Below are 21,996 nucleotides of genomic sequence, written 5' to 3'. Positions count from 1 at the left end.
GTCGCTCGCGCTCTCCCCCCCCAGTCGCTCGCGCTCTCCCCCCCCAGTCGCTCGCGCTCTCCCCCCCCAGTCGCTCGCGCTCTCCCCCCCCAGTCGCTCGCGCTCTCCCCCCCCAGTCGCTCGCGCTCTCCCCCCCCAGTCGCTCGCGCTCTCCCCCCCCAGTCGCTCGCGCTCTCCCCCCCCAGTCGCTCGCGCTCTCCCCCCCCAGTCGCTCGCGCTCTCCCCCCCCAGTCGCTCGCGCTCTCCCCCCCCAGTCGCTCGCGCTCTCCCCCCCCAGTCGCTCGCGCTCTCCCCCCCCAGTCGCTCGCGCTCTCCCCCCCCCCAGTCGCTCGCGCTCTCCCCCCCCAGTCGCTCGCGCTCTCCCCCCCCAGTCGCTCGCGCTCTCCCCCCCCAGTCGCTCGCGCTCTCCCCCCCCAGTCGCTCGCGCTCTCCCCCCCCAGTCGCTCGCGCTCTCCCCCCCCAGTCGCTCGCGCTCTCCCCCCCCAGTCGCTCGCGCTCTCCCCCCCCAGTCGCTCGCGCTCTCCCCCCCCAGTCGCTCGCGCTCTCCCCCCCCAGTCGCTCGCGCTCTCCCCCCCCAGTCGCTCGCGCTCTCCCCCCCCAGTCGCTCGCGCTCTCCCCCCCCAGTCGCTCGCGCTCTCCCCCCCCAGTCGCTCGCGCTCTCCCCCCCCAGTCGCTCGCGCTCTCCCCCCCAGTCGCTCGCGCTCTCCCCCCCCAGTCGCTCGCGCTCTCCCCCCCCAGTCGCTCGCGCTCTCCCCCCCCAGTCGCTCGCGCTCTCCCGCCCCAGTCGCTCGCGCTCTCCCCCCCAGTCGCTCGCGCTCTCCCCCCCCAGTCGCTCGCGCTCTCCCCCCCCAGTCGCTCGCGCTCTCCCCCCCCAGTCGCTCGCGCTCTCCCCCCCCAGTCGCTCGCGCTCTCCCCCCCCAGTCGCTCGCGCTCTCCCCCCCCAGTCGCTCGCGCTCTCCCCCCCCAGTCGCTCGCGCTCTCCCCCCCCAGTCGCTCGCGCTCTCCCCCCCCAGTCGCTCGCGCTCTCCCCCCCCAGTCGCTCGCGCTCTCCCCCCCCAGTCGCTCGCGCTCTCCCCCCCCAGTCGCTCGCGCTCTCCCCCCCCAGTCGCTCGCGCTCTCCCCCCCCAGTCGCTCGCGCTCTCCCCCCCCAGTCGCTCGCGCTCTCCCCCCCCAGTCGCTCGCGCTCTCCCCCCCCAGTCGCTCGCGCTCTCCCCCCCCAGTCGCTCGCGCTCTCCCCCCCCAGTCGCTCGCGCTCTCCCCCCCCAGTCGCTCGCGCTCTCCCCCCCCAGTCGCTCGCGCTCTCCCCCCCCAGTCGCTCGCGCTCTCCCCCCCCAGTCGCTCGCGCTCTCCCCCCCCAGTCGCTCGCGCTCTCCCCCCCCAGTCGCTCGCGCTCTCCCCCCCAGTCGCTCGCGCTCTCCCCCCCCAGTCGCTCGCGCTCTCTCTCTTTCCCCCCCCCCCACTCGCTCTCTCTCTTCCAACAACAACATGCCCTCGAAAAAGTCTCTCTCCTCTCTCTCCCCCGTCTCTCTCTCTCTCTCCCCCATCGCTCTCTCTCCCCCAGTCTCCCTCTCTCTCTCTCCCTCAGTCTCTCTCTCTCCCCCCTCAGTCTCTCTCTCTCTCTCCCCCCCTCAGTCTCTCCCTCTCTCTCTCTCCACATCTCTCTCTCTCTCTCACCCCTCAGTCGCTCTCTCTCTCCCCCTCAGTCGCTCTCTCTCTCTATCTCCCCATTCTCTCTCTCTCCCCAGTCTCTCTCTCTCACACTCCCAATCTCTGTCTCTCTCACTCCCAATCTCTCTCTCTCTCTCTCTCTATCTCCCCCCCAGTCTCTCTCTCTCACACTCCCAATCTCTCTCTCTCTCACACTTCCAGTCTCTCTCTCTCACACTCCCAGTCTCTCTCTCTCACACTCCCAGTCTCTCTCTCTCACACTCCCAGTCTCTCTCTCTCACACTCCCAATCTCTCTCTCTCTCACTCCCAATCTCTCTCTCTCTCACATTCCCAATCTCTCTCTCTCTCACTCCCAATCTCTCTCTCTCTCACACTCCCAATCTCTCTCTCTCACACTCCCAATCTCTCTCTCTCACACTCCCAATCTCTCTCTCTCACACTCCCAATCTCTCTCTCTCACACACCCAATCTCTCTCTCTCACACTCCCAATCTCTCTCTCTCACACACTCCCAATCTCTCTCTCTCACACACTCCCAATCTCTCTCTCTCTCACACTCCCAATCTCTCTCTCTCTCACACTCCCAATCTCTCTCTCACACTCCCAATCTCTCTCTCACACTCCCAGTCTCTCTCTCTCACACTCCCAATCTCTCTCTCTCACACTCCCAGTCTCTCTCTCTCTCTCACATTCCCAATCTCTCTCTCTCACACTCCCAATCTCTCTCTCTCTCACTCCCAATCTCTCTCTCACACTCCCAATCTCTCTCTCACTCCCAATCTCTCTCTCTCTCTCTCTCTCTCTCTCACTCCCAATCTCTCTCACACTCCCAATCTCTCTCTCTCTCACTCCCAATCTCTCTCTCCTTCCCTCTCTCTCTCTCTCTCTCTCTCTCTCTCCTTCCCTCTCTCTCTCCTTCCCTCTCTCTCTCCTTCCCTCTCTCTCTCCTTCCCTCTCTCTCTCCTTCCCTCTCTTTCTCCTTCCCTCTCTTTCTCCTTCCCTCTCTTTCTCCTTCCCTCTCTTTCTCCTTCCCTCTCTTTCTCCTTCCCTCTCTTTCTCCTTCCCTCTCTTTCTCCTTCCCTCTCTTTCTCCTTCCCTCTCTTTCTCCTTCCCTCTCTTTCTCCTTCCCTCTCTTTCTCCTTCCCTCTCTTTCTCCTTCCCTCTCTTTCTCCTTCCCTCTCTTTCTCCTTCCCTCTCTTTCTCCTTCCCTCTCTTTCTCCTTCCCTCTCTCTTTCCTTCCATCTCTCTCTCTCTTTCCTTCCATCTCTCTCTCTCTCCTTCCCTCTCTCTCTCTCTCTCTCTCTCTCTCCTTCCCCCTCTCTCTCTCTCTCCTTCCCTCTCTCTCTCCTTCCCTCTCTCTCATTCCCTCTCTCTCTCTCTCTCTCCTTCCCTCTCTCTCTTCCCCCCAGTCGCTCCCTCTCTCTCTTCCAACAACAACATGCCCTCGAGAAAGCCTCGGCACCGCCGGGCTCCCCCAGCTAGTTTTTGTATAAAAGAAACACTTTTTCCACCTTACTTTGTTTTACTAATTTGTTTTCCCATTGTCTTTTTTGAAAAAGGAAAAAGAACTTGCATTTATATAGTGCGTTTCACACTGTCAGGACATCCCAAAGCGTGCTGCAGCCAATGAAGTGCTTTTTGAAGTGTAACCACTGTTGTAATGTGGGGAAACGTGGCAGTCAATTTGTGCACAGCAAGCTCTCACAAACAGCAATGGATAATGGCCCAGATTTTCAGTGTACCATGAGGCGGGCTTTCAGGCGTACCGGGGGCAAAAATCCCGAATTCGGGGGCCCCGACACCATCCCGCCCAAAACCCGCCTCCACGTAAGTTTCAAGGGAGGCGGGTACCCGCCCCGCACTGGGACCCACCGACCTGAGGCGGGAGGGGATTAGTGCCAATTAACTGCTTGTTAACAGGCAGTTTTTAGCCTAATCCCTATTTTAAGGGGTGGGATTCCCGACAGCTCCAAACCACGCCAGGTTAGAGCAGGCGGGCTGTCGGGTTGAAGGACTTGGAGGGGTCGCGATGTCGGTGTTCAGGTGAGTGATGGGTGCATGAGTGCAAAGGTAAGTGTGTTTGGTGTGTCTAAAGTGTGTAAAGAAGTTTTACTTACCTGTACTTACCTTAACAGCCTTTCTTCCTCTAGGCGTTGGGAGTCCATCACTCAGCTGGAACTGAAAGCTGAATGGCTGCGATCTGTCAAAAGTGACAGCTTTCAGTGTTGGTGAGAGTTCTAACTGAGTCTGTGTAGAAGGACTCGGGTTAGAAGTCAGACTGTCAGTGTTTGACAGCTTCAAACAGCTGTGAAACACTGATATTTCATCTGTCAAAAACTCTTGACAGATGAAATTTCAGTCTGTGACGTCACCTGTTGCCAGGTGGCCCTTAATTGGCCTGCTGAGCCCACTGGGCGGTCTCAACAAGGTCAATCAAGGGAAAATCGCGTCGATTGGCAGGACGTCGATGGAGGCGGGACTAAAACCCGAAAGTCCTCCAATAGAAATCGGGGCCCTATGCGTGTCTTAGACCCCGATTTGCATATTAAAAGGGTCGACCGCTGGAAACAGAGGCTCTTTGACCGTCCAGCGTTTTATGCGGATACGGTAGAGTAGTGGTTATGTTACTTGACTAGTAATTCAGAGGCCTGACTTAATAATCCAGAGAACATGATTTTACATCCCACCATGGCAGATTGAGAATTTGAATTCAGTTCTTCAAAAAAAAAATGGAAATAAAGCTGGTAGAAATAAAAGTGACCACGAAGCTGTCGGTTTGTCGTAAAAGCCCAACTGGCTCACTAATGGGGAAGGAAATCTGCTGTCCTTGCCGGTCTGACCTATATGTGACTCCGTTCCCACACCCATGTGATTGACTCTTTAAAAGTCCTCTCTGAAGCAGCCAATTGCCACCTTCTCAAGGCAATAAATGCTGGTCTTGCCAGCAACACCCACATCCTGAGATTAATTTTTTTTTTAAAAAGGTCCTTGTAAAAATGGGTGGCGGCTGGCGCGTTAGTGGGGTGGTAAATCTACTGACCCTGTCCTGTTAATGCTGATTTTGGCATGTTAAAATCAGCTCCTAGGTCTTCAGTTGTCATTTTATAGTCGTAGCTTAATTAACCATAACCATACGTTTATTCTGTTACAATACAAGCTTTCAACTTTAATTCTTAAACTTTCCCTAGCTTAAAATATCTACTTCCTAAACTTTTCCAAAACTTCTGTCAACAGCACAATCCTTTTATATGCTAATTTTCACAAAGTAAGATTTTTTTTCCACTCATTTCATTACTTGATGGAGTCACCCTAAGGTGCTATTCAATTTGGACAGACAATTCAGGGACTATAACAGTTATATTTCTAATTAGTTGACAAAGGTAAAGTCCTTGTTAGAATTTAAAACTCCCTTTTGTCTGCTTTAGATTATAATGAAAAAAGTACTTGAAGTAGATAAAAAGTGGCCTTTCTAGGGACACTCTTAAATATTCCTTATCTACCCAGAAAGTGTGACCTGTCCATATTGAATTCACATGCCACCACACTTATTGGGAACAGCTGCCATTAAAAAGACTGTTTTGTTTGTCTCGTTTTTCTGAGAGTCCTGGGTCAGCTTCCTAAAGTTCTTGTAATAATCCTTTTGGTGTTTCGAGAAGCCAGCAGTATGGTTTAAAAGGCTTTTTTTTTCTTGCAGTTCCCAGAACAAAACCGGTTAATCTTGGGTTTTCTGGAGAGGCTACGGGTGGTTATGTGGGAAACTGAAATATCATGGGCTGTGTTTTTTTTGGTTGGAGTTAAAGTGCAGAGTAAAACAAACTGCATTTAACCGATAGTTTCCCAGACCCTTGAGTGTTTGATGTCGACAGAGTGCAAAGTAAATGTGGACATCCAACTCTTTGAATTGAAAGGAGGATGCAAGGAAATTTTGTGCCAATACATCTGTACCTTAATGTTGCCAGTTGTAAGAAAAGTGTATGTGTTTCTGGCCAATTTATTATATACTTTTATTTCAGTGTAATTGTGAGGTATTTTGGAAAAGCCACTCATGCTGCTGCTTATCCCTGGGAAGGAATAAATGCAGTAGATGCTGCAGTTTTGGCTTACACCAACCTGTCAGTGTTACGACAACAGCTAAAGACAGATTGGAGACTTCATGGTGAGTTGACTATATTAAGCCATTGAACCACATTGCTGCATACACTTGGTGTCATTTTTTGATAAATATTAACATAAGAATATAAGAAATAGGAGCAGGCCATACAGCCCCTTGAGCCTGCTCCACCACTCAATAAGATCATGGCTGATCATCCACCTCAACTCCACTTTCCTGCCCGATCTCCATATCCCTTGATTCCCTTAAGTGTCCAAAAATCGATCAATCTCATCCTTGAATATACTCAAATGTTCAGCATCCACAGCCCTCTGGGGCAGAGAATTCCAAAGATTCACAACCCTCTGAGTGAAGAAATTCTTCCTCATGTCAATCTTAAATGGCTGACCCCTTATCCTGAGACTATGCCTCCTAGTTCCAGCCAGGGGAAACAACCTCTCAGCATCTACCCTGTCAATCCTCTTCAGAATCTTGTATGTTTCAATGAGATCACCTCTCATTCTTCTAAACTCCAGAGAGTATAGGCCCAACCTACACAATCTCTCATCATAGGACAACCCTCTCATCCCAGGAATCAATCTAGTGAACCTTCGTTGCACCGCCTCCAAGGCAAGTATATCCTTCCTTAGATAAGGAGGCCAAAACTGTGCACAGTGCTCCAGGTGTGGTCCCACCAAGGCCCTGTACAATTGTAGCAAGACTTCCTTACTCTTCTACTCCAACCCCCTTGCAATAAAGGCCAACATGCCATTTGCCTTCCTTATTGCTGGCTGTACCTAGCTTTCTGTGTTTCTTGCACGAGGACACCCAAATCTCTCTGAACACCAACATTTGAAAGTTTCTCACCATTTAAAAAATATTCTGTTTTTATATTCTTCCTACCAAAGTGAATAACCTCACATTTCCCTACATTATATTCTATCTACCACCTTACTGCCCACTCACTTAGTCTATCTATATCCCTTAGCAGACTCTGTGTTCTCCTCACAGCTTACTGTCCCACCTAGCTTTGTATCATCATCAAACTTGGATACATTACACTCGGTCCCTTCATCTAGGTCATTAATATAGATTGTAAATAGCTGAGGCTCCAACACTGATCCTTGCGGCACCCCACTAGTTACAGCCTGCCAACCTGAAGAAGACCCGTTTATCCCTACTCTCTATTTTCTGTCCGTTAACCAATCCTTTATCCATGCTACTATATTATCCCCAACCCCATGAGCCCTAATCTTGTGTAATAGCCTTTATTTGTGGCACCTTATTGAATGCCTTTTGGAAATCCAAATATACTACGTCCACTGGTTCCCGTTTTTCTATCCTGCTAGTTACAACCTCAAAATTCTAATAAATTTGTCAAACACGATTTCCCTTTCGTAAAACCATGTTGACTCTGCCTAATCATGTTATGATTTTCTAAGTGCCCTGATACCACTTCCTTAACAATATCAACAGAGCAGCTGTATTCTGAAATGGACATTCATGAGAGGTTGGGCCAATGGGAGCTACTCTATACTAAAATTACTCCTGTGTAAGCTTCACATGTTCTTCAGAACCAAAGATGTTTGCAGCACAGAAGGGGGCCGTTTGGCCCATCATGTATGTGCCAGTTTGTTGCTAGAGCATCTTGGTTATCAAGATAGGCTAAAAGAGTTGGGACTCTGAACTTTAGAGAAGCGTAAACTTAAGAGAAATCTAATTGAGGTCTATAAGTTAATGAAGGGAATAGATTGTATTCCAGTTGACTGACTGTTTGTTCTCATTAAATAGGATAGGGAGGACCAGGGGTCACAAATTTAAGTGGTATAAGGCCAGATCTAGGTTAGATGTCAGGAGGTGGTTCTTTTCCCAGAGAATAGTGAACCTCTGGAACAGGCTGCTGTCTCGTGCGGTGGATACTGATACGTGAATTCCTTCAAGCGAGAGCTGGACTGGTTTCTGGGTGATGCGGAGATCACCTCTTACAGACGGTAGGTACTGCAGGGAATTCAAGGCCAGTGTAATCTCCTGGATTAGCTTTGATTGCCTAGATGGGTCGGAGAGGAATTCCCAGATTTTTTTCCCCCCAAATTGGCCTGGATTTTGTTTTTTTTTGCCTCTCCCAGGAGATCACATGGTTTCGGGTGGGGTGGAGAGTATATATTGTGAATCACAAGGTATCGCAATTGTGTGGGACAGGCTTGATGGACCAGAGGGTCTTTACCTGTCTATCATTGTTTGTATGTTTGTAAAACTAACCCCACTGACTCTCCATATAATGTGTGTGTGATACTACACGGATTTTATTCAAATACTGTATTTTCTAATAATTTAGCAATTTTACTGTATAAAATCCAGCCATATTAAATATCCAGGTGCAAAAAATCAGTTGTATGGGAGTATGTGACAAAGCTGCAATATAATCTAGGGGGCCTCATTACAACCCAAATCACAAGTAAACCTTGATTTTAGCCTGTGGAGACATAAGTGCTCCTAGATTGTGTTACAGCATTTTGAACTGAAATCTGCTGTTTGAAGCACTTCTTTCCAAAGGATATTTTTGTATTGGGAATTAGATATTAATCAGTCCAGAAGTTTGCTACAATTGGATTTCAAACTGGCATTTTTATATGGTCAATTATTCCTGTAAAAACATTATGCAGTGGACGTCATACTGGGGTCAATGAGAAGGCAGTGTAGCAGAAAGGTGCTTGTGTTTTTTTTGTGTACACATTTCCTGATCATTTCAGCACTCAGCAGGTTTTTAGTATAAACTGACAGCTTTGTTGAATCAACCTAAATGGATTTTCATACTAAATACAGTATAGATTAAGGCACTGGGTTCATACAAACAGTGTACATATGTATGATGAAATAATGAATAGAGTTTCCATAGATATTTGATTGCTTGATCATAATGCTCTTTTGCTGCTAGGTATTATTAAACATGGAGGAACAAAGCCCAACATCATTCCCTCACACTCTGAGCTGGAATATAATCTCCGCACTCCACAGTACAAAGACCTGGGTACGCTGACTGAAAAAGCAACAAAGTGTTTCAAAGCCGCTGGATTGGCAACAGGGTGTCAGGTAGTTAATGCATGACGATAATTGTATAAACTGCAAAAATCACTTGCTGTTGGTGACATTGCACAGGCATTCAATTGATAATTAGAAAGCAACTATTTTAGATTGGTTTAAATATATGAACTTGTAAATTTTATCTCTATGTTTTGAACAAACTGGTACATTTTTTACCCTGTCTATCTTTGTAAGGACTTCATCAGGGAACTAGGTTGGAGTTCACAATGCAAGAGAGTGGACCCAACATACAAAATTGAAATGACTTGAGCATTCTTTGTTAATGGCTGTATGTACTGATAATTAATCTTTCTATAAGGCACAGTGGCTTCTCTTGTCAGTCCCTCCAGTTGCATTATTAGCACTTAACACTGAACAAAAATAGTGGGTTGGGAACTAAAATGTATCGTGAGTATTTTGAATGGTTAAAAGGGTTAGCAATTTTTAACTCCTTTTTTGTTTAGCGTTTTGTTTTTGTTAGATTGCTTTATCTAGGACAGGGCTACTCATGATATGGATTGCAGAAAACGCCAATCTAGTTCTGTATTTCTTGGCCCAACAGTGGTTAATGTCCCAAATCCCCATTGTGCATCCACCTCTGTTTTCCAAGTCCCTGCAATCTACTGATTTGAGACTTTCTTCTTGCTCCCTCCCCTACCCCCTCACCTGTAGTTGCTGCTGAGTTCCTGGAAGGCCAATGTTTCCTTGAAGTAAAGCAGTAAATTATAAATATTAAATCCCATGGTGGTGATGTGGGAAACCCCTTGTACTACAGGTAGACTATCCTTTATCTGAACTTCCGAAAACCTCTAAAAACCAAAAGTTTTTTCGTTCAGCGTAAGTCGTGCGCATGACATGACCAGAGTGGCGCACGACTTATGCTGAGCAGGGCAGAGGGTCACAGAGTTCCCTCCTGGGTAGGAGATTGCAGGCCGAGCCGGGCAGTGTGAAGGAGGTACCGGGAGAGTGAACCCAACAATACAGCGGCCGGTCCGATAGCTGCAGCAGCCCGTCCGATATTCTTTTCTTCCCCCCACCCAACCGACCCCCGACCCGCCCGATATTCTTTTCTCCCGACCCGACCCGAACCGCGGCCTGTCCAATATTCTTTTCTCCCCCCACACCCAACCTGATTTGCGGGCCAGCTTAGTAGGAGTCAGCCGATATCCGGCTTTCCAGAGAAGCAGGAAGGGGAATGAGACACGGAACAGTCGCAAGAGGTAGCCTGAACTTTTAAAATTTATATTAAATACAAATTTCCCAGTCTTATAATAATACCTCCTGAAATCCAAAAAATTCCGAAAACCAAAACTCAGCTGGTCCCAAGGCTTTCGGATAAGGGATAGTGTACCTGTATAGGCTTGGGTTAGACTCCCCATTTACCATCAGATGATTTTAATGTTAAATTAGTCTAAAATTGTATTGTTTTAGTTTAAGCCTTCTCCCTCCTATTAACAGCAAGCAAGCTATTGCTGGGGAATAATATATCTATTTTCATTAAATTCAGCATTTGGGACACACATCTCTGAGAACTCAAGTACCTGCAGTACCTGTTGCATCTATAGATGATGTTTTGATGGGCCTTGTCCATGTGGTGTGTCTCACAATGTGACATTGTCAATAGCTGCTATTTTATACTGAGTATATCAACCTGTGAAAGCACAGTCAGCCCACTGGCTTCCAACAAATAGCTGAAAATGCTTTCAGAAATATTTTTTGTCTGCTATTTTTTTCTTTGTGAAATTTCTAATGCTTAAAATAAAGGTTTAAACATTTTTTAAATCTAAAAATCTAAATATTTCACTAACATGATTTACATATATCCACTGAGTGGTTTTATCTTATGATGCTTTATTAAAGTTCTCTTCTCCTTGAAATCCTCAGCCTCACCAAAGGTCTGGACATAGATGTGATATTTTGGCTCAAAGTTGTGACTGTGAGCTAAATTTGGAATGTGTAGACTGGGTTTCTATGGTGTACACAAGATGCATCGGTACCAGTCAGCTATACTGATGGAACATTTTTCTTTAGCTTCTAGCACTTCCTCAGTAGCTTTTCTTCAAAAAATAAAGGGGGAGAGGCAAGAGAGATGAGCTGATTCTGCTAACTGTCGATCAGGACTGTCTCACCTATTCGGTGTGTTGATTGTGCCAGTGCTTGGGGGGCCTCGCAGCCAAACTTCATCTGTCCACATATACATACTTTCCATCAGGAGTCAGTGGATGGCAATTAGGAGAGGAAACCCTAGCTGATTTAGTCTCAGGAACCCTAGCCTAAATGTAGCCCCTCCCTTTGCCCTGGATGAGATCTGCCAACATGACACAGACTGGGAATTAAATCTGGAACCTTCTGATCTGTATGGGTCAGTTACATGTCATTATTTACATAGCTATTGGAGGAGCACCCTCATTTAGATTATGTTCTGATATTACATAATTAAAATTTGAAACTCTGAATGTGCTTCGTGCAGTTGCCTGATTTCACTGAAAAGTTAACCCACTAACAAGAATTCTTGGGAGACTATTCTGGAAGATGAACAAAGAGTAATATTAATTACCTATCTTTAGAAGGAAGTTCAGCCTCCACACACAGTTCCCACTCAACCTACCTGTTGATTCTCTCACTGAACTGCTATTGCATGGAACTGTTTAACTTGATTTTTTTTTGTATTGTGTTGTTCATTTTGCTATATTGTAGATCTCTTGCTGCTTTGGTTAAGAAATAAGAGTGTGATTCAGAGCCTATACAGCACTATGAATTGAAACATTATAACAGCATTTGATCCAAGGTGTTTCTCTCTTCTCCCTGCCCTCAAAGCCATAGTTGATGGAAAATTCTATTTGTATGTTTGAATTTTAAAAAAATAAACAGCCATTTTAAATTAAATAATATATTTTCTCTTTTAATTTAAAAGCAAGTACAGTTTATTTCCATAGGATTAATGTCATGCCACAAATAACAATCATTGAAATGTTGTCCATATTCACAAGTTTGTTGTGTGTAAGTATGTTAAATCTTACCTGACTAACATCTATACTCTGTACACCCAGCACCTTTGGTACCCTTTTATTCCAAAACACAAATTTGACTAGAACTATAGTTTGATGTAACTTCTTTTAGCTTGTTTTGTTGAAGCTAAATACTGATTTATTTGGGGGATGGGTGGAGGGGCTAAGTTAACTTGGAAGAGGAGCTACTGAAATGTTAGAAACGGAATTAACCAGAGTCGATTTCTTCCCCTCACCCTGTTATGTTCTCTTCCCCAACCTTATCCAGTGTAATTAGTGTTCTCCATTTATACAAAATCTCTTCAAAACCTTTGCAGCATAGAGAAAAGCAAATTGATAAAGCAGGCATGTTTTTGCTTCTTTAAAGGGCATTCATACTTGATTTAACTTTTAAGCCTAGTTTGTGCAAATCTGTTCACCTTTCCAGTGAAATAGATTAATGATTTCATTTGCCTGGATATTTTGAATCCAAAGAATTGTTATTTACTAACTGTTTAGGATGTATAATTTACAAAAGCTAATACTGATATAACCTTTCAGGTAGAACTGGAATTTGGCAAGAATGCATCCCGCAATGTGATTCCTAATAAGACTCTCCGACAACTGTATGAGGCAAATGGCAGAAGCCTCGGCATGGAATTCACAACTGATGAGCGAGTTCTGAACAGTCCATCAGGTAACTAGGTTAATGTATCTTTTATCTTAGGCAGTCCCTCGGAACCGAGGATGACTTGCTTCCACATTAAAAATGCGTTCTCAGGTGACTGATGAGTCCAATGCGGGACCTACAGTCTCTGTCACAGGTGGGGCAGACGGTGGTTGAAAGGGCAGGTGGGCGGGATGCTTGGGTTGGCGTGTGCTCCTTCCGCTGTTTGCGCTTGGCTTCCGCTTGCTCCCGGCGAAGAGACTTGGTGTTCGGCGCCTTCTCGGATGCTTCTCCTCCAGTTTGTGTGGTCTTGGGCCAGGGATTCCCAGGTGTCGGTGGGGATGTTACACTTTTTCAAGGAGGCTTTGAGGGTGTCACCTGGGGCTCTCTTGCCGTGTCGGAGCTCCAAGTAGAGCGCTTGTTTTGGGAGTCTCGTATCGGGCATGCAGACAATGTGGCCCGTCCATCGGAGCTGATCGAGCATGGCCAAAGCTTCGATGCTGGGGATGTTGGCCTGAGCGAGAACACTGACGTTGGTGTGCCTATTCTGCCAATGGATTTGCAGGATTTGCGGAGGCAGCATTGGTGGTACCTCTCCAGTGCTTTGAGGTGCCTGCTGTACGTGGTCCATGTCTCTGAAGCATACAAGAGGGCGGGTATCACTACTGCTCTGTAGACAATGAGCTTGGTGCTGGGTTTGAGGTCCTGGTCTTCAAACACACTCTTCCTCAGGCGACTGAAGGCTGCACTGGCACACTGAAGGCGGTGTTGGATTTCGTCATCAACGTCTGCCCTTGTTGACAGTAGGCTCCCGAGGTATGGAAAGTGGTCCACGTTGTCCAAGGCCTCGTCATGGATTTTAATAATTGGGGAGCAGTACTGTGTGGCGGGAGCAGGTTGGTAGAGGATCTTTGTCTTACGGATGTTTAATGTAAGGCCCATGTTCTCGTACACTTCGGTGAAGGTGCTGACGATGATTTGGAGTTCGATCTCCGAGTGTGCGCAGACGCAAGCGTCGTCTGCATGCTGTAATTCGATGACAGAGGATGGGACGACCTTGGATCTGGACTGGAAGCGACGGAGGTTGAACGGTTTCCCGTTTGTTCTGTAGATTAGCTCCACTCCAGCGGGGAGCTTACTGATGCTGAGATGGAGCATTGTAGCCAGGAAGATCGAGAAGAACGTTGGTGCGATGACACAGCCTTGTTTGACCCTGGTCTGTATGTGAATTGGGTCTGTGGTGGATCCGTTGATCAGGATCATGGCTTGCATGTCGTTGTGAAGCAGGCGGAGGATGGTGACAAACTTTTGAGGGCAGCTGAATTTGAGGAGGACATATTCCCTCACGATTGATAGCGTCGAAGGCCTTTGAGGTCAAAGAAGGCCATGTACAGCGGTTGGTGCTGTTCCCTGCATTTCTCTTGTAGTTGATGCGCGGTGATGATCATGTCCATTGTGCCCCTTAGTGGGCGGAATCCGCATTGTGACTCTGGGAGGAGCTCTTCGGCCACTGGGAGAAGGTGATTGAGGAGGATTCTTGCGATGACTTTCCCTGTGGCAGACAGCAGGGAGACTCCTCTGTAATTACCGCAATCGGACTTGTCACCTTTCTTGAAGATGGTCACGATTACGGCGTCTGAGATCCCCTGGCATGCTCTCCTCCTTCCAAATAAGAGAAATTAGTTCATGTATTCATGCCAATAGTGCTGCTCCGCCATGTTTTAGCGCCTCGGCGGGGATCTTCGAAGTGCTCCTTCCAGCGGGCACTGACTAGGATGTTTCTTAACCTGTCCCATTACCATCTCCTCTTGCCTTGAATATCTCTTAATGCCTCTTTTCTTCTCCTGCCTTCCATCCTATCACAGACCTTCCCTTTTGTTCTTTCATCCCCTCCCCCATTTCCAGTTGTGACGAAAGGTCTTCGACCTGAAACGTTGGGCCAGAAATTCTGGTCCCCACGGGTGAGTACGTGCTGTGTACTCGCACCTAGGGCCAACGAAAGTGTCGGTTTCGTGCATGTACTGTGCATGCGTGGGAAACCGGAACTTCCGTTCCCTTGAAGGAAGGGGTTTACAGGTTGAACGCGTGCGCTGGAGAGGCAGCGCGTACGCCTGGAACTTCCACTTTTTTTTACAGGTTTCTCCGGGAAGCTAAGTCTCCAGCAGCTACGCTTTTAAAAAGCAGTCGCAAGCCCTGCTTTTAACAAGGTAAGTGGTGAATTAAGTAAAATTAAAAAATTTGTTCCACAGGTTTATTATTTTTAAATACTTTGAAGAAAGGTAAGTTTATTTTTAGCCCTGTTAAAAATTGTAATTTTTTCAAAAATTTAAATTATTGTTTAAAATAGTTATTTTAAAAATGTGATTTAAAAAAAAAAAAATGTTTTTGAAGTTTTATTTAGGTTTTGGGGCCGATCTCTATTCATAGATTTGACAGGTCTTCCTGTCAAATCTATGAATAGAGATTCCCTGCTACGATTGGCTCTCCATGGCCCATGTGATCTCGGGACGCTTCGAACTAACTGCGCCCCTGGGATACGCAAGCACTGCGCGCCGGCAGCTGGAGGAGGCCCAGGATCGGAATCCCACGCGGGCCCACAGCGCAACAGCCGGCGCGCTAGGTAAGTGCAGGTCGGAGGCTTGCACCCGTGGGAAGCCTCCGACCCGAATTTCTGGCCTGTTAATTCTGTTTCTCTCTCCACGGATGCTGCCTGGCCTGCTGAGTTTTTCCAGGACTAACATCTAGTTACTTGTTGCTGAACAAGTTAGTAATGACTGCACACTTTTTTTAGTTTTGCAGTGATGGTATTTTGTGGAAGGATGGGGGCAGTATTGCTACTTGTAGCTGAATGTTACCTCCCACCTCTTATTAAAGTTATGTAACTCACAATAAGCAAGAGATTAATTTATAATTTTTTTTAAGAATTAGTATCCGAATCATGAAACTGATTTTTCAATGACTGAATTGTAAATTAAATAAGACTTTGTTATGGAACTATGAAATTAAAAGTTATATGTTGCTTTTGCACAATTTTAATTCCCTGCCGGTATCTTGTGTGTGACTTTTAAGAATGGTAGGCCATTCTAAATGAAAGGTAGCTGTTGTTACCATGTAACAGGCTGGATATAAAAGTTGCTAATTTTCTTTCTTTCCTTTCTGTTTTTTCTTAGGCTCCACAGATTTTGGTAATGTTTCTTTTATTGTACCTGGAATTCACCCTTACTTTTACATTGGGTCCTCGGCTTTGAATCATACAGAGGAATACACTGAAGCAACCGGTAAGCATTTTGAAATATTCAGCAGAATTGTTTCTAAGTGCTTGCTGAATACAAAGGTATGGTGTACAAGATGAATAATACTGAGTTCTTTTCATCCAGCATGTCAAAAAAAAACCTGACCCCCAACTGAACAAGCATGCAGTTTTACATCCTACTTCCAGTCTTGCCAAAGTTTCTCTGTAATTGGATAGTAGAGGGGTAAGCGAGAATAACCTGGAATGACTGACTCCAGAGCAGTTGCGATCCGAGCTTGTTGTATAGGGAATCCTAGTCATGATTAATTCTTGGCATGTGGGCATTGCTTGCAAGACCAGCATTTATTACCCACCCCAGTCGCCCTGAGAAGGTGGTGATGCAACTGAGTGGCTTGCTAAGCCACTTCATGTTGGTGTGGGACAGAAGTACTTGCTTCTCCATATTGTGCAACTACTCCCAGATACCTTTCTAATTCTCCCTGTGCTATTTCTGTTCTGTTGATTTTAGACTTGCGTTCTACAATGTTTTCTTCCAATGTATAATATTTCACACTTGTCAATTATTACATTTCCCATTTCTTTATTTGTGTAATTGATCTAAATCCTTCTGCAAATAATTAACTGCGTCGCATGTCTCTACTGCTCTCTCCATCTTGGCATCACCTGCAAATTTGTCAGGCTTGCAATAGGTTGTGGTATCCAGGTCACTTAATGTATCTATATCTATATCTATATATATATATAAACGGATACTCCTTTCTGTCTGTCTGTCCTCACGTGTTCGGCTATGCGCTCGAAAGTTATAGAGCGTACCTACACGTGTGTTACATCGAAAGAAAGCTTACCATTCCGAAACGGTCGTAAGCGTATTTACGTTTCGGCCGGACAAAAATCGCGCCCGCGGTATCCGAAAAACGTTCAACATTCCGCTCATTAGCATCTCATTATCCGCTCATTAGCGACAGTGACTGAGGTCGACCAATCGTACGCCGGGTTCCTGGCGCGTGCGGCCGGGCCCTCCTACGGTCGAGTGACGGGACAATTGACCAATCCTACGCTTTAGTGACGTGACGGTCGACCAATCGGTGCGTGTGTGGGCGGGCCTTATTGTTCTGAACCGAGGTGAGTCGCCGCCATCTTGATTCCAAACTTTTCCTTTCTTTTTCCCGCTTTCTGCGTCTTTCAAAAAAACGTTGCTTTTAAAACACATAGGCCTAGAAATTCAGTTGGTTGCGCCAGCCAGTAGCGCCTTAGGAGGAGGAGATGTTGGGCGCTAGGCGGCTAGCGGCCGGGCGCAGCGCGATCTGCGCCTCTCTCCAACTTCACTAGAGATTTAGCGGCGGCGCAAAGTCTTTGCGCGCGCTCAGCTGCGCGCGCAGATCCTGACGTCATTTCCTTGTGCAACGCCCTTTGTGCGCCCCAAACCGGAAATTCAGTCGCGACGCCCCATTGTGCGCCTGGCGCCCCTAGCGACTGGTAGAGTGGAACGGTGCTCAGTCGATGCGGGGGGCGCAAATTAAAGGGCACTCCTGCAATATAAAAGGCTGCCATTTCGCAGCACTCCTTCTTGAGAGACGGATCTTTGCAGAGAGACCAAGGTAGAGAGCTTTCTGCTTTGGCTCAACACTCGGACAGGTACTTGTGGCTTCAGGCCACAGCTTTCCACTTGTCTTTGCCTTCATTGACATATCATTGTTTGCTAACATATTATGGGGGCTGCAATGGGTGCAAACGCTGGCCTTCTCCATTGCATCCAAAGGGCTCACAGACGCCGTGAGAGAGTGGCAGTCCTGGCTAGACAGAGAGGGGGCACCAGGCGTCGGGAACGGAGGCCTTACCCACCCAGGGTATACCGCCAGCAGTTCTCCTATCTCAACATGTCTGACGAGCAGTGTGTTCGGAGGCTGCGATTCCAAAGGGAGGTGGTCACAGAGATCTGCCACCTGCTTGGCGGTGATCTGCAGCCACATCTGAGGAGCAGGACGTCTCTGTCGGTGGCAGTGAAGGTGACGGTGGCTCTCAACTTCTGTGCCACCGGCTCCTTCCAATCCGCTACTCGGGACATTGCCAACATCTCCCAGTTCGCCGTGCATTGCTGCATCTGCCAGGTGACCAATGCCCTTTTCAAAAGGAGACGTCAGTTCATCTCCTTCTCCATGGCCCTTGCCAAGCAGCAACAGCGTGCAATGGGCTTTGCAGCATTCGCGGGCTTCCCCATGGTGCAGGGCGCCATTGACTGCACGCATGTGGCTTTGCGGGCACCTCTGGAGGATTCCGAGGATTACCGCAACCGGAAGGGCTACCATTCACTCAACGTCCAGCTGGTGTGTGACCACAGGCAGCTCATCCTAGCTGTCAATGCCCGCTTTCCAGGCAGCAGCCACGATGCCTTATCCTGCGCCAGACTTCTGTGGCAGACATGTTCCAGGCCCAGCCTCACCCACGAGGATGGCTTCTCGGGGACAAAGGCTATCCTTTGTGTACCTGGCTGATGACCCCGCTCCGTGCGCCCAGCACCCCTGCTGAAGAGGGATACAACGATAGCCATCAAGCGACCAGGAACATCATTGAGCAAATAATCGGCGTCCTGAAGCAACGGTTCCGCTGTCTGGATCGTTCCGGTGGAGCCCTACAATATTCGCCGGAGCGAGTCTCCCATTTCGTTTGCTGCATGCTGCACAACCTGGCTATCCGCAGGACTCGGCCACTGCCACCAGAGATTGGAGGACCACCTGAGGAGGAGGAGGAGGACCAGCACAGGAGGGAGGCAGAAAGTGCAAGGGCCGCCCGTCGCCGGCTTATTGAACGTCGGTTCTAGGCCCCCCCCTCAGGGAATGGCTTGTGCCAATGTCAACAGATGAATGTAGCCGCTCCACAAGCCCTCAGCCGAGCAGGGCAACCAGGACTTGACAAAAAAACCATGCACAGTGCAATTTAAGAACATTAATTTATTGCAAACCTCTGCCCTTCCCACATTACAACCTCATGTGGAGAAGCCCCCTCCAAAAACACAAAACTAACAGTCTCGGCCTTACAAAAACTAAGAAAGACACCAGTCTCGGCCTTACAAAAACACAACTACACCAGTCTCGGCCTTTCAACAACCACAAAGCATTTGTGCAGACCTTCTACTTTTTGCCCTGCGAGGGCGATGCCTTTCGCATCCTTGCCTGGCCCCTGCCCGCCCTGCAGCAGCTCCTCAATGGGAGCCCAGTGGCTGTAGCAAGGCTGGGGGAAGGCTGCTGAGGGTCAGATGGCGAGACGGCAGATGCCCTTGGGGGTCGGCCTGCACCAGCTCTGGCCCTGGAGGGGCTGGCTGCTGACTGCTCCAACTCTGCTTGGGCGGCAGCAGTCTGTCCGGCTCGTGGCAGCTGCAATGGCGGAGTGGCAGTGTCGGCTGCAGGAATGGTGCCAACCTGACATCGCAGGTGCTCCCTGGTCGCCTGACACATTGGCACTCGCACGGGCCAGCACTGCAGCATGCGCAGCAGACTGCTGAGCTGCTGCCGTGCGGCGAGTGCCCTGGCGATGCCTGGCTGATCCAGCGAGGGTGGCAGCAGTTAGTGCCCGTGTGGCCTTGGTCTGTGTCCGCATGACAACAGCCAGTGAATGGACGGCACGACTGAGCACTTGGCTCGAAGCCGCCTGTGCTGCCGCGAAGTCCTGTAGACTCCTGGCCTGTGCTGCTCCAAATTGCTGCACACTCCTTGACAAAGACTCAATGGAGTCAGGCATCCTTGCCACTGCAGCCATGAGCTCATTGTGCCTGCGCTCAGCCTGGACGGCCATTTCCTCCAGGAGCCGCACCTCCTCTGCGCTCACCGTCGCAGGACTGGAGGCCGCACTCACCCTCTGGGGAGAAGTCCGCCGAGCTTCCCCACCCCTCCCGCGTTGCTGCAGCCCGCTGGGCCCCGGAGCTTCACTCTCCTCCGACCCTTCCCCCCGGCTCCCCTCCAGGGAAGACGTGTCCCCTTCATCGCCATGGGCTGGCGCGGTTGAGGGTGGCACTGATGGGCTGGCTTCCTCTTCCTCCTCCTCTAATTCGGAAGCGCTGACAGTGGCAGCTTGAGGGCCCGCATCCTCACCTGGCGATTCACCATCTGAAAGCGGGAAGGCACAAGAGTAGCTTTAGAGTGAGGACAGGGCGGCAGCGAGGGAGGCATGAGTGCTGCCATTCACTGCATTGGTCGGACAGTGGCAAAGGATGCTGATCTGAGGCGCAAGTGGAACGAGAGAGGTCAAAAAGGTGATGCCCTTACCATTGGTGCCCAGAACAGGGTCGGCATCTCCACTGGCGACGGGGCCAATCAGCCGGCCTGCCATAATGCGCTCCACACGCTGGTCGAGGTCGGAGAGCTCTTTGACGTCAGGACGGCCTCCCCCGGTCTCACTTCGTTTCCGCCGGTTGTGCGCCACTTTGGCCTGCAAGAGAAAGGACGGCCTCTAAGTACAGTGTGAAGCCCTGATCTTGTCTGCAATGCCTCCCATGGTCGAATAGCTTGTAAAGTGCTGAATGTGCAAGTGATTTTCATGACAGTCCCATAGCTGCTGGATGAGGGCTGGCCATTAGGGCTTTCAGGTCCCTTTGCCCATAAAGTGAGGTGCACATGCAGGGATGAGGAGGACACTGGAAAGGGTACTCACCCTGACAACCCGAGTGAGGTCGTTGAACTTTTTCCGGCATTGCACAGGAGTCTTGGCAACCACGCTGTTGGAAGACACCCTGTTTGAGACCTCCCTCCAGGCTTTCCGGTAGGCGCTGGGCAGCGGCCTCTTGCCACCTTCTGGGAACAGAACATGGCGCCTGCGCTCCACTCCGCCAACCAGCACCCTCAGGTCACCGTCGCTGAAGCGCTGCGCTCTCTCCCTGGCCTTCTCCATAGCCCTGGGCGTTGTGCAGATGAAGCTGAAGTGGTCAGGCCTAGGTTGAGGGCTGCAGTGTGCAGGGCGTGGCAGGCAAACAAATCCACCCTCCCCCTTTAAGAGCTGACCGGCGCCAGAGTGTCTGCCGTCAATCAACAACTCGCCGCACCGGCGCTGCGCCCGGCCTCGGGGGTATCGCTCAGCACCGCCAGCTTAGCGCCTAAAGATAGTCGTGCATCGCCTGTTTTAGCGCAGCAGCAACCTCTCTGGGGCGATGCGACTGAATATCGGCAAAGGTGTCGCGACTTTGCGCCGGGCGCAAACTTTAGCGGCCGCCCGACTTTAGCGCCCCAAAAGTGGCTATACTGAATTTCTAGGCCAGATTGTTTTTTAAAAAGGTTAATTACTTTCTAAATCTTTTATCTAATCTCATTAATTTTCCTACCTTGCCCCGTTTTTCCAGGTAGGCCTCGAAGCCTCGGCCTCTCCTCCGCACGCACGCCCGAGCTAGGCACCTCCCGGCCCCAGTCAACAAGCGGCCCCTGATCGCCGCCATCTTTGTGAAGGCTGGAGGGGCAGGCCTCAGCCGAGCGCCGCTACCTTAGTAAAGGGTGCAAGCGCAGCAGGAGCAGCTGAGACGCGGCGTCTCTCTCTGTTCCCGGCTCGGGCGGGGCGGGGCTCTCGGGAGTGCTGATCTCGGGCGGGGTTTGGAGAGCGGGAAGGGTTACCCCGGCAACCGGGCCCGCCGGCCGTCTCTCACAGCCGCAATCGGCGCTCTTCAAGCCAGCTCGGGAGGGCGGGGCCATGTCAGTGCGTGGGGCAGCACGGAGCTCCGTGGAGCCATCGCCGGCGCTGGGCTCGGGTGCTTTGTGGCCTGCGGCTGAACAGCGGCTGCGGACCTCGAGTTGACCGGGGCGCTGGACTCGGTTGGGCCATGTCTTTGCGGGTGTTCGCCTCGGCCAACGGCATCAGGGTGACGGCCGAGGGAATGCGTTCATCCAGGTGCCGAGGCCCGGGCCCCAGTACGGAAAGAGGGATTGGAGCAGGGGATGAGGGAGAGGGGGGGAGAGGGAGGAAGGGGAGAGGAAAGGATAACAAACTGCGAAGAACCTTGACAAGGTACAGACTTAGCGAACATAGCCTAGCGATCGAAAAAGGCAGACACAGGCAAACCAGGCTGCCAAGAGAAGACAGGATATGCTCTCACTGCAGTCTGGGAGTAGTTGAGACAGAGATGCACTTCCTCACAGCCTGTGGAAAATATCAGGACATCAGGGAGAATTTCTACCAAAAATTCTCCCAAATATGCCCTGAATTCAGAAATCTGAATGACAACCAAAAACTCCCTTTCCTACTGGGGGAGGAGAGAAGCTGTGTAACACTGGTG

General features: G+C 49.5%; 1 protein-coding gene across 1 annotated transcript in view; it reads left to right on the top strand.

Annotated features, from left to right (window-relative positions):
* The window catches only part of LOC147112876 (peptidase M20 domain-containing protein 2-like), a 214,112-nt gene that overhangs the window by 188,105 nt on the left and 4,011 nt on the right, over nt 1–21,996 (top strand). Inside the window, exons 3-6 of the mRNA XM_085997642.1 lie at nt 5,682–5,824; nt 8,694–8,848; nt 12,388–12,523; nt 15,664–15,771. Of these exons, the coding sequence (XP_085853768.1) occupies nt 5,682–5,824; nt 8,694–8,848; nt 12,388–12,523; nt 15,664–15,771 (542 nt within the window). The remainder of the gene's footprint in view (nt 1–5,681; nt 5,825–8,693; nt 8,849–12,387; nt 12,524–15,663; nt 15,772–21,996) is intronic.

Source organism: Somniosus microcephalus, chromosome 9, assembly GCF_052327205.1.
Source record: "Somniosus microcephalus isolate GS21.2 chromosome 9, FLI_Smic_1.0, whole genome shotgun sequence".
NCBI lineage: Eukaryota > Metazoa > Chordata > Chondrichthyes > Squaliformes > Somniosidae > Somniosus > Somniosus microcephalus.
This window is presented reverse-complemented; position numbering and strand designations above follow the sequence as displayed.